We start from the raw sequence: 9,785 nt of genomic DNA on the forward strand, positions 1-9,785 counted from the left end.
AGCTGCAGCAACACCAGCAGAAGCAGCAGCAGCAGCAGCAGGAACAGCAGCAAAAAAAGAGACGCCTACCTTCTCCGTCCAATGGCTGCAAGCGCGAACACCTCGGATCATCCACGCTGCTGCGCAGCAGCAGCAACAGCACTACAAACAGCAGCAGCAACAGCAGCAGCAGCAGCAGCGACAGCAGCAAGAGCTTCCTTATAACAGAAGAACACCGCTTTCCTTTCGCCGGGCAGCAGAACGTCAAAGTTCGCATCGGCATTGCCCAAGTAAACCCTAAACCCCAAACCCTAAACCCTAATGTTTCTTCTGCTTCTCTTAGATTTAGGGTTTAGGATATGTGGCCCTACCTCAGTGTGCACTTTTGCTGCTGCTGCTGCTGCTGGTTTGCTGCTAGGTGCCCAGCGTTGCTTCTTTCTTGGCAGCAGCAGCAGACACTGCAAAGACAAACAGAGCAGCACCAGCAGCAGACGGCGTGGTGGAGGTTCCTTGCTGCAGCCGTTGCCGGACTCGCTGCTGCTGCAGCAGCAGCAGCAGCAGCAGCAGCCCTGCAGCGGCGCCCAAGGGCAGAGCCGCCTCCCCCGCTGTGCGCTCTGTGTCTCCCATAGCCGGCAGCAGCAACAGCAGCAGCAGCAGCAGCAGCAGCAGCAGCAGCAGCAGCAGCAAAGTGTGCAGCGGGGTTAGATTTGTCAAGCTGCCTGTGGCAGATTGGAAAGAAGACTTCTACATTGGGCGCGCGCAGTGGCTGCAGCTGCAGGACTGGCAGCAGCTGCAGGCGCTGAAGCTGCTTTCTAGTGAGGAGTGTTTGCTGCTGCAGCAGCAGCAAAAGCAGAAGCAGCAGCTGCTGCAGAAGCCGCAGGCACAACAGAAACAGCAGCAGCAGCAGCAGCAGCAGCAGCAGCAGCAGCAGCAGCAGCAGTCGAAGCAGAAGCAGCTCGGGCCACCCCCAGTGCTGCTGCTGCAGCTGCAGGACCGCCTGCAGCAGGAGCTGCGCATCTGCGTGGCGTTGCCGATTGTGGTTCCCTCTGCCAAGCCGAGCAGCAGCAACGGCAGCAGCAGCAGCAGCAAGCAGCAGCAGCAGCAGCAGGATGGGGAGGAGCTGCGCTGCGTCTGCTGCTACACAGAACGCAGACGCACTTGGGTTTCTCTTCACAATAATTTCTTTCAATTAAGTTCTTCTCTTTTCTTTGCCTGGACTTCCGACAAAGACAAATACAACCAACTCTACTTGCATGTGAGCCTGTCGTAGCTGCTGCTGCTGTTGCTGCTGCTGCAGCAGCTGTTGCTGCTGCTGCTGCAGCAGCTGTTGCTGCTGCCGCAGCAGCTGTTGCTGCTGCTGCAGCAGCTGTTGCTGCTGCTGCTGCAGCAGCTGTTGCTGCTGCTGCTGCTGCAGCTGTTGCTGCTGCTGTTTAGCGTGTTGTCGTTGTGCTGCTGCTGCCATCGTGTTGCTGCTGTTGCGCTGCCGCGGCTGCTGTCTAGCGTGTTTCTGTCGTGCTGCTGCTGTTGCTGCTGGCAGCATTTGTTGCAAACTCGCTGCTGTTGTCGCTTCCCGCGGGCTTGCTTCTGCGCTGCTGCTGCTGCTGCGCTCTACACTGCATGCACTGTTGCTGCTGCTGCTGCTGCTGCTTGTTTGCTGCAGCACCTGGCCAGGCCTGATGTGGCTTTCAGGGTGCTGCCAGAGAGCAGCGGCCTGCGCGTGTGCTCCCTGCTGCTGCCCCCCCAGAATTATTCCTCATTCTTTGCTGCTGCTCGCAGCGCAGCAGCAGCAGCAGCAGCAGCAGCAGCGGGGGCTGAAGCAGAGCAAGCAGCCGCGACGCCAGCAGCAGCCGCAGCAGCAGCAGCAGCGACAGACGATGAGGAGGATCTGTACTTCTTCCTGCGGGTGATTCCCCAGATCCCAGAGGAGGTGCAAACCAACAGCAGCAGCAACAACAGCAGCAGCAGCAGCAGCAGCAGCAGCAGCAGCAAGTGCAACAAAAGCAGCCTGCTGGCCGGCAACCTCGCGCCCCTCTCCAGCCATATTGTTTGCGCCCGCCTCTCGCGGCAGCTGCTGGAGAAGATTTCTTTGAAGTTGCATGCAGCAAAGCCTGAGGAGGAAGAGACCCAAAAGGTGGCTTTTCCCAAACCCTAAACCCTAAACCCTAAACCCTAGGGCTCTTCTGCACTCCCCTGCACCTCAAACCCTAAACCCTAAACCCTTGCGGATTAGAAGCGGGGGAGTCTCGGAAGCCGCGGCGCACGCGTGTCTGGTTAGGCGAGCCTGGGGCACAGCCGCGAAACCTAGGGGCCAGGGTTTAGGGTTTAGGGTTTAGGGTTTAGGGTTTAGGGTTTGCGTTTAGGTTTACGACCTCGACTGCCCCTATATTTTCCTCTCAAACCCTCAAGTTCACGGGCAGCACTCTGCATTCTTCTGCAGCGGAGTGCCCCTGTGGCTGCATGTGCACCACGCAGTGGCGGCCCCCCGGCAGCTCTGGTCTCTAAACCCTAAACCCTAAACCCCAAACCCTAAACCCTAGCTTGCCCGCAGGCCCCGGCGGACGCAAGGCCCCACGCAATACGAGGCTTCCGCTTTGCTAAACCCTAAACCCTAACCGCGGCTCCTGGTCTTTAAACCCTTCACTCTAAACCCTAGCTGTTAAGGCCTAATCTGTAAACCCTAGACTGTAAACCCTAATCTGCAAACAGCAGCGCTAAAACATTACCTAATCTTTAAACTCTAAACCCTAATCTCAAAACGCTAATCCCTAAACCCTTTAAATGCTTTTCAAAGCAACCAACAAACACTGAGGTTGTTGAGAGAAGAAACCCTCGGCACAGGCACTTTGGGTTAGGGCTTTAGGGTTTAGGGTTTAGGGCTGAGGTTTCAGGGTTTAGGGTTTAGGGTTTAGGGCTTGGGGTTTGGGGTCTGGGTTTCCTGTGACAGGGTTCGCTACATGCCAAACATTAGAGAACTGTTTGCTGCTGATGCTCGCGGGGAGTGCCTGTACTCCGCAGCAGCAGACACTGCTGCTGCTGCTGCTGCTGCTGCTGCTGCTGCTGCTGCGGACCCTGCTGCTCTGGCTGACCTCCGCTACACACTCGAAGCTGCAGCAGACTACACTCTTGAGCAGCTGCAGCAGCAGCAGCCGCTGCAGCAGCGGCAGCTGCAGCACCAGCAGCAGCTGCTGGACTCTGTCCGCACTGGCCTGCGCAAGGCTTTTTACTACTACCCCCACGCCGCCGGTTGCGGGCAGGTGAGCTCTACAAACCCTAAACCCTAAACCCTAAACCCTAAGCCCTCTTGACGATTTGCGGCTTAAACCGGGGCAGAGTCCTAGCAGGTTCCTTGAGATTGTGGCGCCCTAAACCCTCCAAACCCTAAACCCTAAAGCCTGCAAACCCTAAACCCTCAAATGCGCCCTGCTAAGCCTGGCCTGAGTCTTCCAGCGCCGGAAAGGCGCAGAAATCAGGGTTTAGGGTTTAGGGTTTAGGGTTTGCGTGCAGGTGGTTTTCGAAAGCCAACACCAGCAAACAGTGTTTGCTCGGGTCTTGTCGGAGCTGCTGCTGCCTTCTTTCTTTTCTTTCCCGCAGCAGCAGCACCGCCTGCTGGGGGCCTGCTACAAGCCTGACCCCAGCGTGCACGGGCCGCGTAAACCCTAAACCCTAAACCCTAAACCCTAAACCCTAGCTCCTAAACCCTAAAGCCGAGAGCGTACCCAGCAGCAGCCCGCTCCATTCCTGCGATCCGCTCCTTGAAACCCGCTCTCCTTCTCCACTTATTAACCATTATTGTTTATTTATTTTTATTTATTTATTATTTATTTATTCATTTATTGTTTATTTATTTATTTATTGTTTATTTATTTTCCTTCTGCAGCACCTTACCGCGGGGTGGTGTCTTGCTACGGGGGCCCTCTGATGCAGTTCGTCACCAACTCGTGGGAGCTGCACACAGACCCCAGGGCCCAGGCCCTAGCGAGGCTGGGTAAACCCTAAACCCTAAACCCTAAACCCTAAACCCTAAAACCTAAGTCCTAGGCTCTGGGGTGCAGGCCCTGGGCCGCTCGCAGGGGCGTCGGCCGCGCCCTTGCCGCCAGGCTCGGCAAGCCTCAAACCCTAAACCCTAAACCCTAAAGCAGGGGTTTTCTTCTTTCGCATTTTGTGTGTTATTCATTGAAGAGCCTGATCCTCTTTTGAGGGCTTTAGGACTTGCAGGGTTTAGGGTTTAGGGTTAAGTGCTTGCGGTATAGGGTTTAGGGTTTGTGTTCAAGCTTGAATGAATTTGATGTCTGTTCAGCCTGGCCTTCGCTGTGAGGCTCCGGAGCTTCTTGCTTCATGAAGCACTCCAGCGTTCAGGGTTGAGGGTTTAGGGTTTAGGGTTTAGGGTTTAGGGTTTAGGGTTTGTGGGCAGGCTTGCTGGTGATAAAGACTGACAACCGCGGCAGCGACGGCCGCACTACAGCTTTTGAAAAGTCCATTTGTTTGCTGCTGGGCCACAAGGAAGCAGCAGACCAAGCAGCAGCATGTCGCTACCTCGAGCAGCAGGGCCTCCTCAAGCTCAGCAGCAGCAGCAGCAGCAGCAGCAGCAGCAGCAGCAGCAGCAGCAGCAGCAGCGAGGGCGAGCTGGCCAGCGGCGTGGGCATATATGGAATCAGCTACGGCGGCTTCCTTTCTTGCATGGCCCATTTATTATACCCCGAGTTGTTTTCCGCGGCTTTCTGCGTAGCCCCAGTCACCTTCTGGGAGGTAAAACCACCATTTAGGGTTTAGGGTTTAGGGTTTAGGGTTCAGGGTTCAGGTGTGCGTCTTCTGCTGTTGGGCGGCTGCTCAGTGTGGGTGTTTCTGTTTGTCTCTTTTTCTATTTTTCTTTTTTTTTATTCTCGTTTTAATTTCTTTTCTTTCTTTTTCGTTTTTGTCCTTTTGTTTTACTTTTTATTTTGTCTCTTCTAAGCCCCTTCACTTCATTTATCATTTATTTCATTTTCTTTTGCTGCTTTTTTGCTGCTGTGTCTCCTAAGGTGGTTTTAATGTATTGGTCTCCTGCGCCTCCGTTTGGGTCTTTGCTGCTGCTGCTGCAGCCCGTGCTGCTGCTGCTGCCTGTGTTGCTGCTGCTGCAGCCCGTGCTGCTGCTGCTGCCTGTGTTGCTGCTGCTGCTTTTGCTGCCCCTTCTGCCGCACCCTGCTGCACCCCCTCCATTTTAAGCTGCAAACGCCGAAACTGCTGCTGCTGCTGCCCCTGCAGCGGCTGCTGCTGCCCCACAGGCTGCTGCTGCTGCTCAGGCTGCTGCTGCTGCTGCTGCTGCTGCTGCTGCTGCGCGCAGGGCTACTCGACCCACTACACTGAGCGTTACTTGTCTTTGCCTTATCTAAACCCTAGCGGCTATTTGTATTCTTCAGTGCTGCCTTTTGTGAGCCCCAAAAGAAAAGAAGCTGAGGGGCGGCTGCTGCTGATGCATGGAGCAGCAGATGAAAACGTGCTGCTGCAGCACTCCCTCGTGCTCGCCGACGCCCTCATTAGGCAGCAGGCAAGCCCGGAGGTTTAGGGTTTAGGGTTTAGGGTTTAGGGTTTAGGGTTTAGGGTTTAGGGTTTGGCTCCCTGCGTGTGCTTCAGTGTTTCGTGGGTTTTCAAGTGCGTAGCTGTGCAGTTATTTACAAGTTCTCCCTGCTGTGTTGAGTCTGGATTTTTCTGTTTAGGGTTTAGGTTTTAAGCTCTAGGGTTTAGGGTTTGGGGTTTAGGGCTGAGGGTCCAGGGCTTAATATCAAGGGTTGGGGCCGCTAGCTACGCCTTGCTGCTTCTTAAGGGCCAACTACAGATAGTCCTTACGCTTCTAATTAGGGTTTACGGTTAGGGTTTAGGGTTTAGGGTTTAGGTTTTGGGCGTGCTGCAGGCAGCGTTTAGTTGGTGCGTTTGCCTTCCTCTCGCCTCGGCGTTCAGGGTTTAGGGTTTAGGGTTTAGGGTTTAGGGTTTAGGGTTTGGGCGTGCTGCAGGCGGCGTTTGAGTTGGTGTGTTTGCCTTCTTCTCGCCACGGGCCGTCTTCGCCGCACGAGGCCTCGCTGATGCGTCGGCGTTTAATTCGTTTTTTCGCAGAGTCCTTTTTGCCGCATTGCAAGAGGCCTTGTGCAGATTCCTCTTGAGTTCAAAAACGAAAAAAGTCCACAAGATCATAACTCCCGAAATAATCTAATTAAATACTTTTATTTAATACTTTTATTTCCAAATTCTCCAAAAAGTCTTCAAAGACTTTTCAAAAATCCGAAATGGCGGAGCCCCGCGCTGCCGCTGCACGCGGCGTGCATGCACGTACACCTGAAAACATGCAAGTATTCATGTTTCCAATTTCTTCTTTTTTGCTTTTCACTTTCATTTATTTTCTAGTTTTTAGATCTTCAAAGGGAAATTAAACTCAGTAAACGCGTTTTAGAGTTGCTATTGGACTTATTTAGGAAGTAAATTGCAATTAAATGGCATTTTGAACAAAAGAAAGAAATGCCAAATAAATAAATAAACTCGTGAATAGATGAATAAATAATTATTAAATAGATAATGGATAAATAAATAGATAAAATGCACGAAATCCTCTCAGCCGCTGCGCCAGAGCTTCGCCGCTGTGGGAGGCGCAGAATTTCTTTAAAAAGCAAAAAGGCAAATTTAAAAAGAAATAAATAATAAATAAGTAGTAATTAGTAAGTACTAAAATTAGTAAATACGCAGCTGGTGAGCTGCGAGCTGCAACGCAGGCCTTCGGAGTCTCCGTTCGAGGGTTTAGGGTTTAGGGTTTGGTAGCTGCAGCGAGCAGCAGCTCTGCTGCAGCAGCGGAAGCAAATCGGACACTTTTGAATTAGCTGCTGCAGCAGTTCAACTGCAGCAGCAGCAAACCGCCCAGAAGCAGCAAAGTGAGGCGAAGAATTCAGCAGAAATAAAGGCTTCTAGACTCATATTATCAAAGAAAAAGTGGAAATAAATAGTGCTTTTAAGAGAACATCTTCAAATACAAGTTCAAAGAACAAGTATATTCTCAAATAACTTTTATAAATGAACATGTAAATTCTTGCGAAGGCCGCCACATGCCTTCAGCAACTCAATTTATAGCATAACACAGGACCAAATGGATGTGCGTATAAATAAACTGATTTATATTAATATGCGCACACACACACACATATATATATATATGCATATAAATACCTATTTTGGTTTATATAATGTGCGTATATATATACATATATATGCATACATATATGAGCATATATGTACTCTAATTGCTCTACGTAAGATACGTATATAGATATATATATATATATATATATATATATATATATATATATCTGCATATAAATACTTTAATTGCTTTATGTAATATGGGCATACAATTATACATATTTATATCTGTACGGACATCCACAAAAAGGCAAACTGAAATTCGTGAAGGCGTGGGCTCAAATAGAAACAGAGAGGGAGGCATATATGTTATACATGTGTGGAGATGTGCGCATATATACAAATGTACATATATATATATGTATATATATATATATACATGGATATATATTTATATATTTAGATGCATTTATATAAAAATATAGTTGTATGTATATATGTCCATAAGTATATTTATATATATAGTGAGTCACTTTCTAGGACCTCTTTTGGTGTTGTTCTCGCAAGCTGCCTTCCGTGGTGTACAGACAGCTCGAAGCATCTCGGCAGCAAAAGACGAAAGGGATAAACTGCAAAAATATAAATTTTAATGAAGCAGCATTGGGGTGTATGTGCACCGCAGCGTGCCTTGAGGTGTATGCACACCTCAGGGTATCTTGAGGCCCCATCTTGCGTATCTGCCTTTTGCATTTTCAGAATTTGTTATATTTGTTCACAACCGGCTTTATTTCCACTTGAGTGACGCTGTGGATCTGTGGCCTCTCTATCCAGGTGTATGTACACCTCAACACGCGCAGAGGAGCGCGTACACCTCAGCATGTGCTGGGGTGTCTGTACACTTCAAGTTATGTTCGGGGACTTCGGCACAAATGGGATGCATGCGTTTTGTGGGGTGTATGCACAGCTGCGTCCACGTCGTTGCAGCAGTTGGGGTGTACGTACACCTGAAATTGGCCAAGTTGAATTATAGGCAAACCAAAATTGTTAAAATGAAGGAACTCCCAGCAGCAGAAAGTTCGAGATACACCCCAGAGTGCCCTCTGCTGCGGCGCCTGCTGCGCTTGTTCCTCGTGCTGCTGCTGCTTCTGCTGAAGGGGAGAATTTTCTCCCCATAGTGCACCAGCAACAATAGCAGCTGCTGCTGCTGCCGCTGCTGCTGCTGCTGCTGCTGCTGCTCAAACGTTCGATTTACTAAAGTGCTAAAGCTGCAGACTGCTGCTCTCGCAGGCGCAGAAGCCATTGCTCCTATTGCGTGCAGCAACAGCAGCAGCAGCAGCAGCAGCAGCAAACAGCACTAACAAAAGCAGCGGCTGCCACTGCAGCAACAGCAGGTCATTGCACTGCTCAAGTAGCATCAGGAACTGCAGCAACAGCAACAGCAACTGCTGCTGCTGCTGCTGCCGTGGTGGCTCCTTCTGCTTTTTGCTGCTGCATATTACTCTTCCCCAGCAGCTTCTGCTGCCTCACAAACCATCCAGTTTGCGAATGCTGGCTTCGTGCGCTGCAGCAGCTCCTGCAGCAGCAGCAGCTGCTGCTGCTGCAGCGCCTGCAGCAGCAGCTGCTGCTGTGGCTGTGCTTGGAAAAGGGCCGCTGACTGCTCCGCAGAGCCCTCGCCCTCCTATATCGTGCAGGCCTTGCTGCTGCAGCAGCTGCTGCTGCTGCTGCTCCTGCTGCCGATTTGTTGCAGACCCCACTCTGCCACAAGCAAAGGCTTGTGTAGAAGCGCCTCAGGTTCAGGTTTCCCTGGAGAAGCTGCAGCAGGAGCTGCGGCTGCTGCTGCTGCTGCTTTTGTGGCTGCTGCTGCAGCGGGAGGCTTGCTTCCTGGGAAGGCTCACCATTAGCAGCAGCAGCAGCCGCAGCAGCAGACACAATAACGGTTGCAGCAGCACTTTCAGAGCCATTGGCAGCAGACTCTGCTGCAGCAGATACGCTGGCTGTCTGTTTTGCGGTCGGTTCCGCTTGCTGTTGCTGCTGCTGCTGCGTTTGCTGCTGCTGCTGCTGCTGCTGCTGCTGCAGGGTCCTCAGCAGCTGCTGCCCACGCAGCGTGATTTCGAGAGTTTGCTGCTGCTGCAGCTGCTGGGAAAATCGCCTTGCTGGAGTGCTCAGCTGGCCATCATGGCCCCTTTTGTGGTGCTGCAGCAGCTGCTGCAGCCTCTGCTTCTTCAGTCTCTGCTGCTGCAGCTTCCGCTGCTGCTGCACTTGTCCTCGCTGCTGCACTGGCTGCTGCTGCTTTTTCATGCCTGCACAGACGTTAACAACTGCAGGGCCTCCAGCTGTGCTAGAGAGGCAACTGCCGCTGCTGTTGCTGTTGCTGCTGCTGCTGCTGCTGCTGCTGCTGCTGCTGCTGCTGCTCCGCACAGAGTGCCCGCCTGTACTTGCTTTTCCAGCAGACGTTGCCTTTCTGCAGCAAGTTGCTTCTTTGCTTCTGCTGCTGCTGCACTCGCCGCTGCTTCTGCTGCTGCTGCTGCTGCTGTTGCTGCTGCTCCTGCTCCTGCTTGACCTGCTGCTGTCGCTCGCTAGAAGACTCTCCAGTTGAGGCCGTAAGTGCTGCTCCCAGAAAATATCTGCTGCTGCCGCTGCTTCTGCAGCTGCTTCTGCTTCCGCTGCTGCTATTTCTTCCGTTGCTGCTGCTGCTGCTGCTGCGTCTC

At 52.0% G+C, this 9,785-nt stretch overlaps 2 protein-coding genes across 2 annotated transcripts; one reads left to right on the plus strand and one right to left on the minus strand.

Annotated features, from left to right (window-relative positions):
- Positions 1–300: 300 nt before the first annotated feature.
- On the plus strand, positions 301–6,113 carry ENH_00032000 (dipeptidyl peptidase IV domain-containing protein, putative; the record flags this gene model as incomplete). The annotated part of the gene is made up of 10 exons (XM_013584936.1): positions 301–669; positions 743–1,108; positions 1,640–2,110; positions 2,340–2,473; positions 2,924–3,233; positions 3,484–3,628; positions 3,857–3,964; positions 4,391–4,725; positions 5,300–5,515; positions 5,967–6,113. The coding sequence occupies 10 exons, from the start codon at positions 301–303 to the stop codon at positions 6,111–6,113; spliced, it is 2,601 nt and encodes an 866-aa protein (XP_013440390.1).
- A 2,368-nt stretch (positions 6,114–8,481) lies between these two features.
- Positions 8,482–9,375, minus strand: ENH_00032010 (hypothetical protein, conserved; the record flags this gene model as incomplete). Its single annotated transcript, XM_013584937.1, has 1 exon — positions 8,482–9,375. One exon carries the CDS (start codon positions 9,373–9,375, stop codon positions 8,482–8,484), a length of 894 nt encoding a protein of 297 aa, XP_013440391.1.
- Between the last annotated feature and the right edge of the window lie 410 nt (positions 9,376–9,785).

Source organism: Eimeria necatrix, genomic scaffold (assembly GCF_000499385.1).
Source record: "Eimeria necatrix Houghton genomic scaffold, Enh_scaff233, whole genome shotgun sequence".
Classification (NCBI taxonomy): domain Eukaryota; phylum Apicomplexa; class Conoidasida; order Eucoccidiorida; family Eimeriidae; genus Eimeria; species Eimeria necatrix.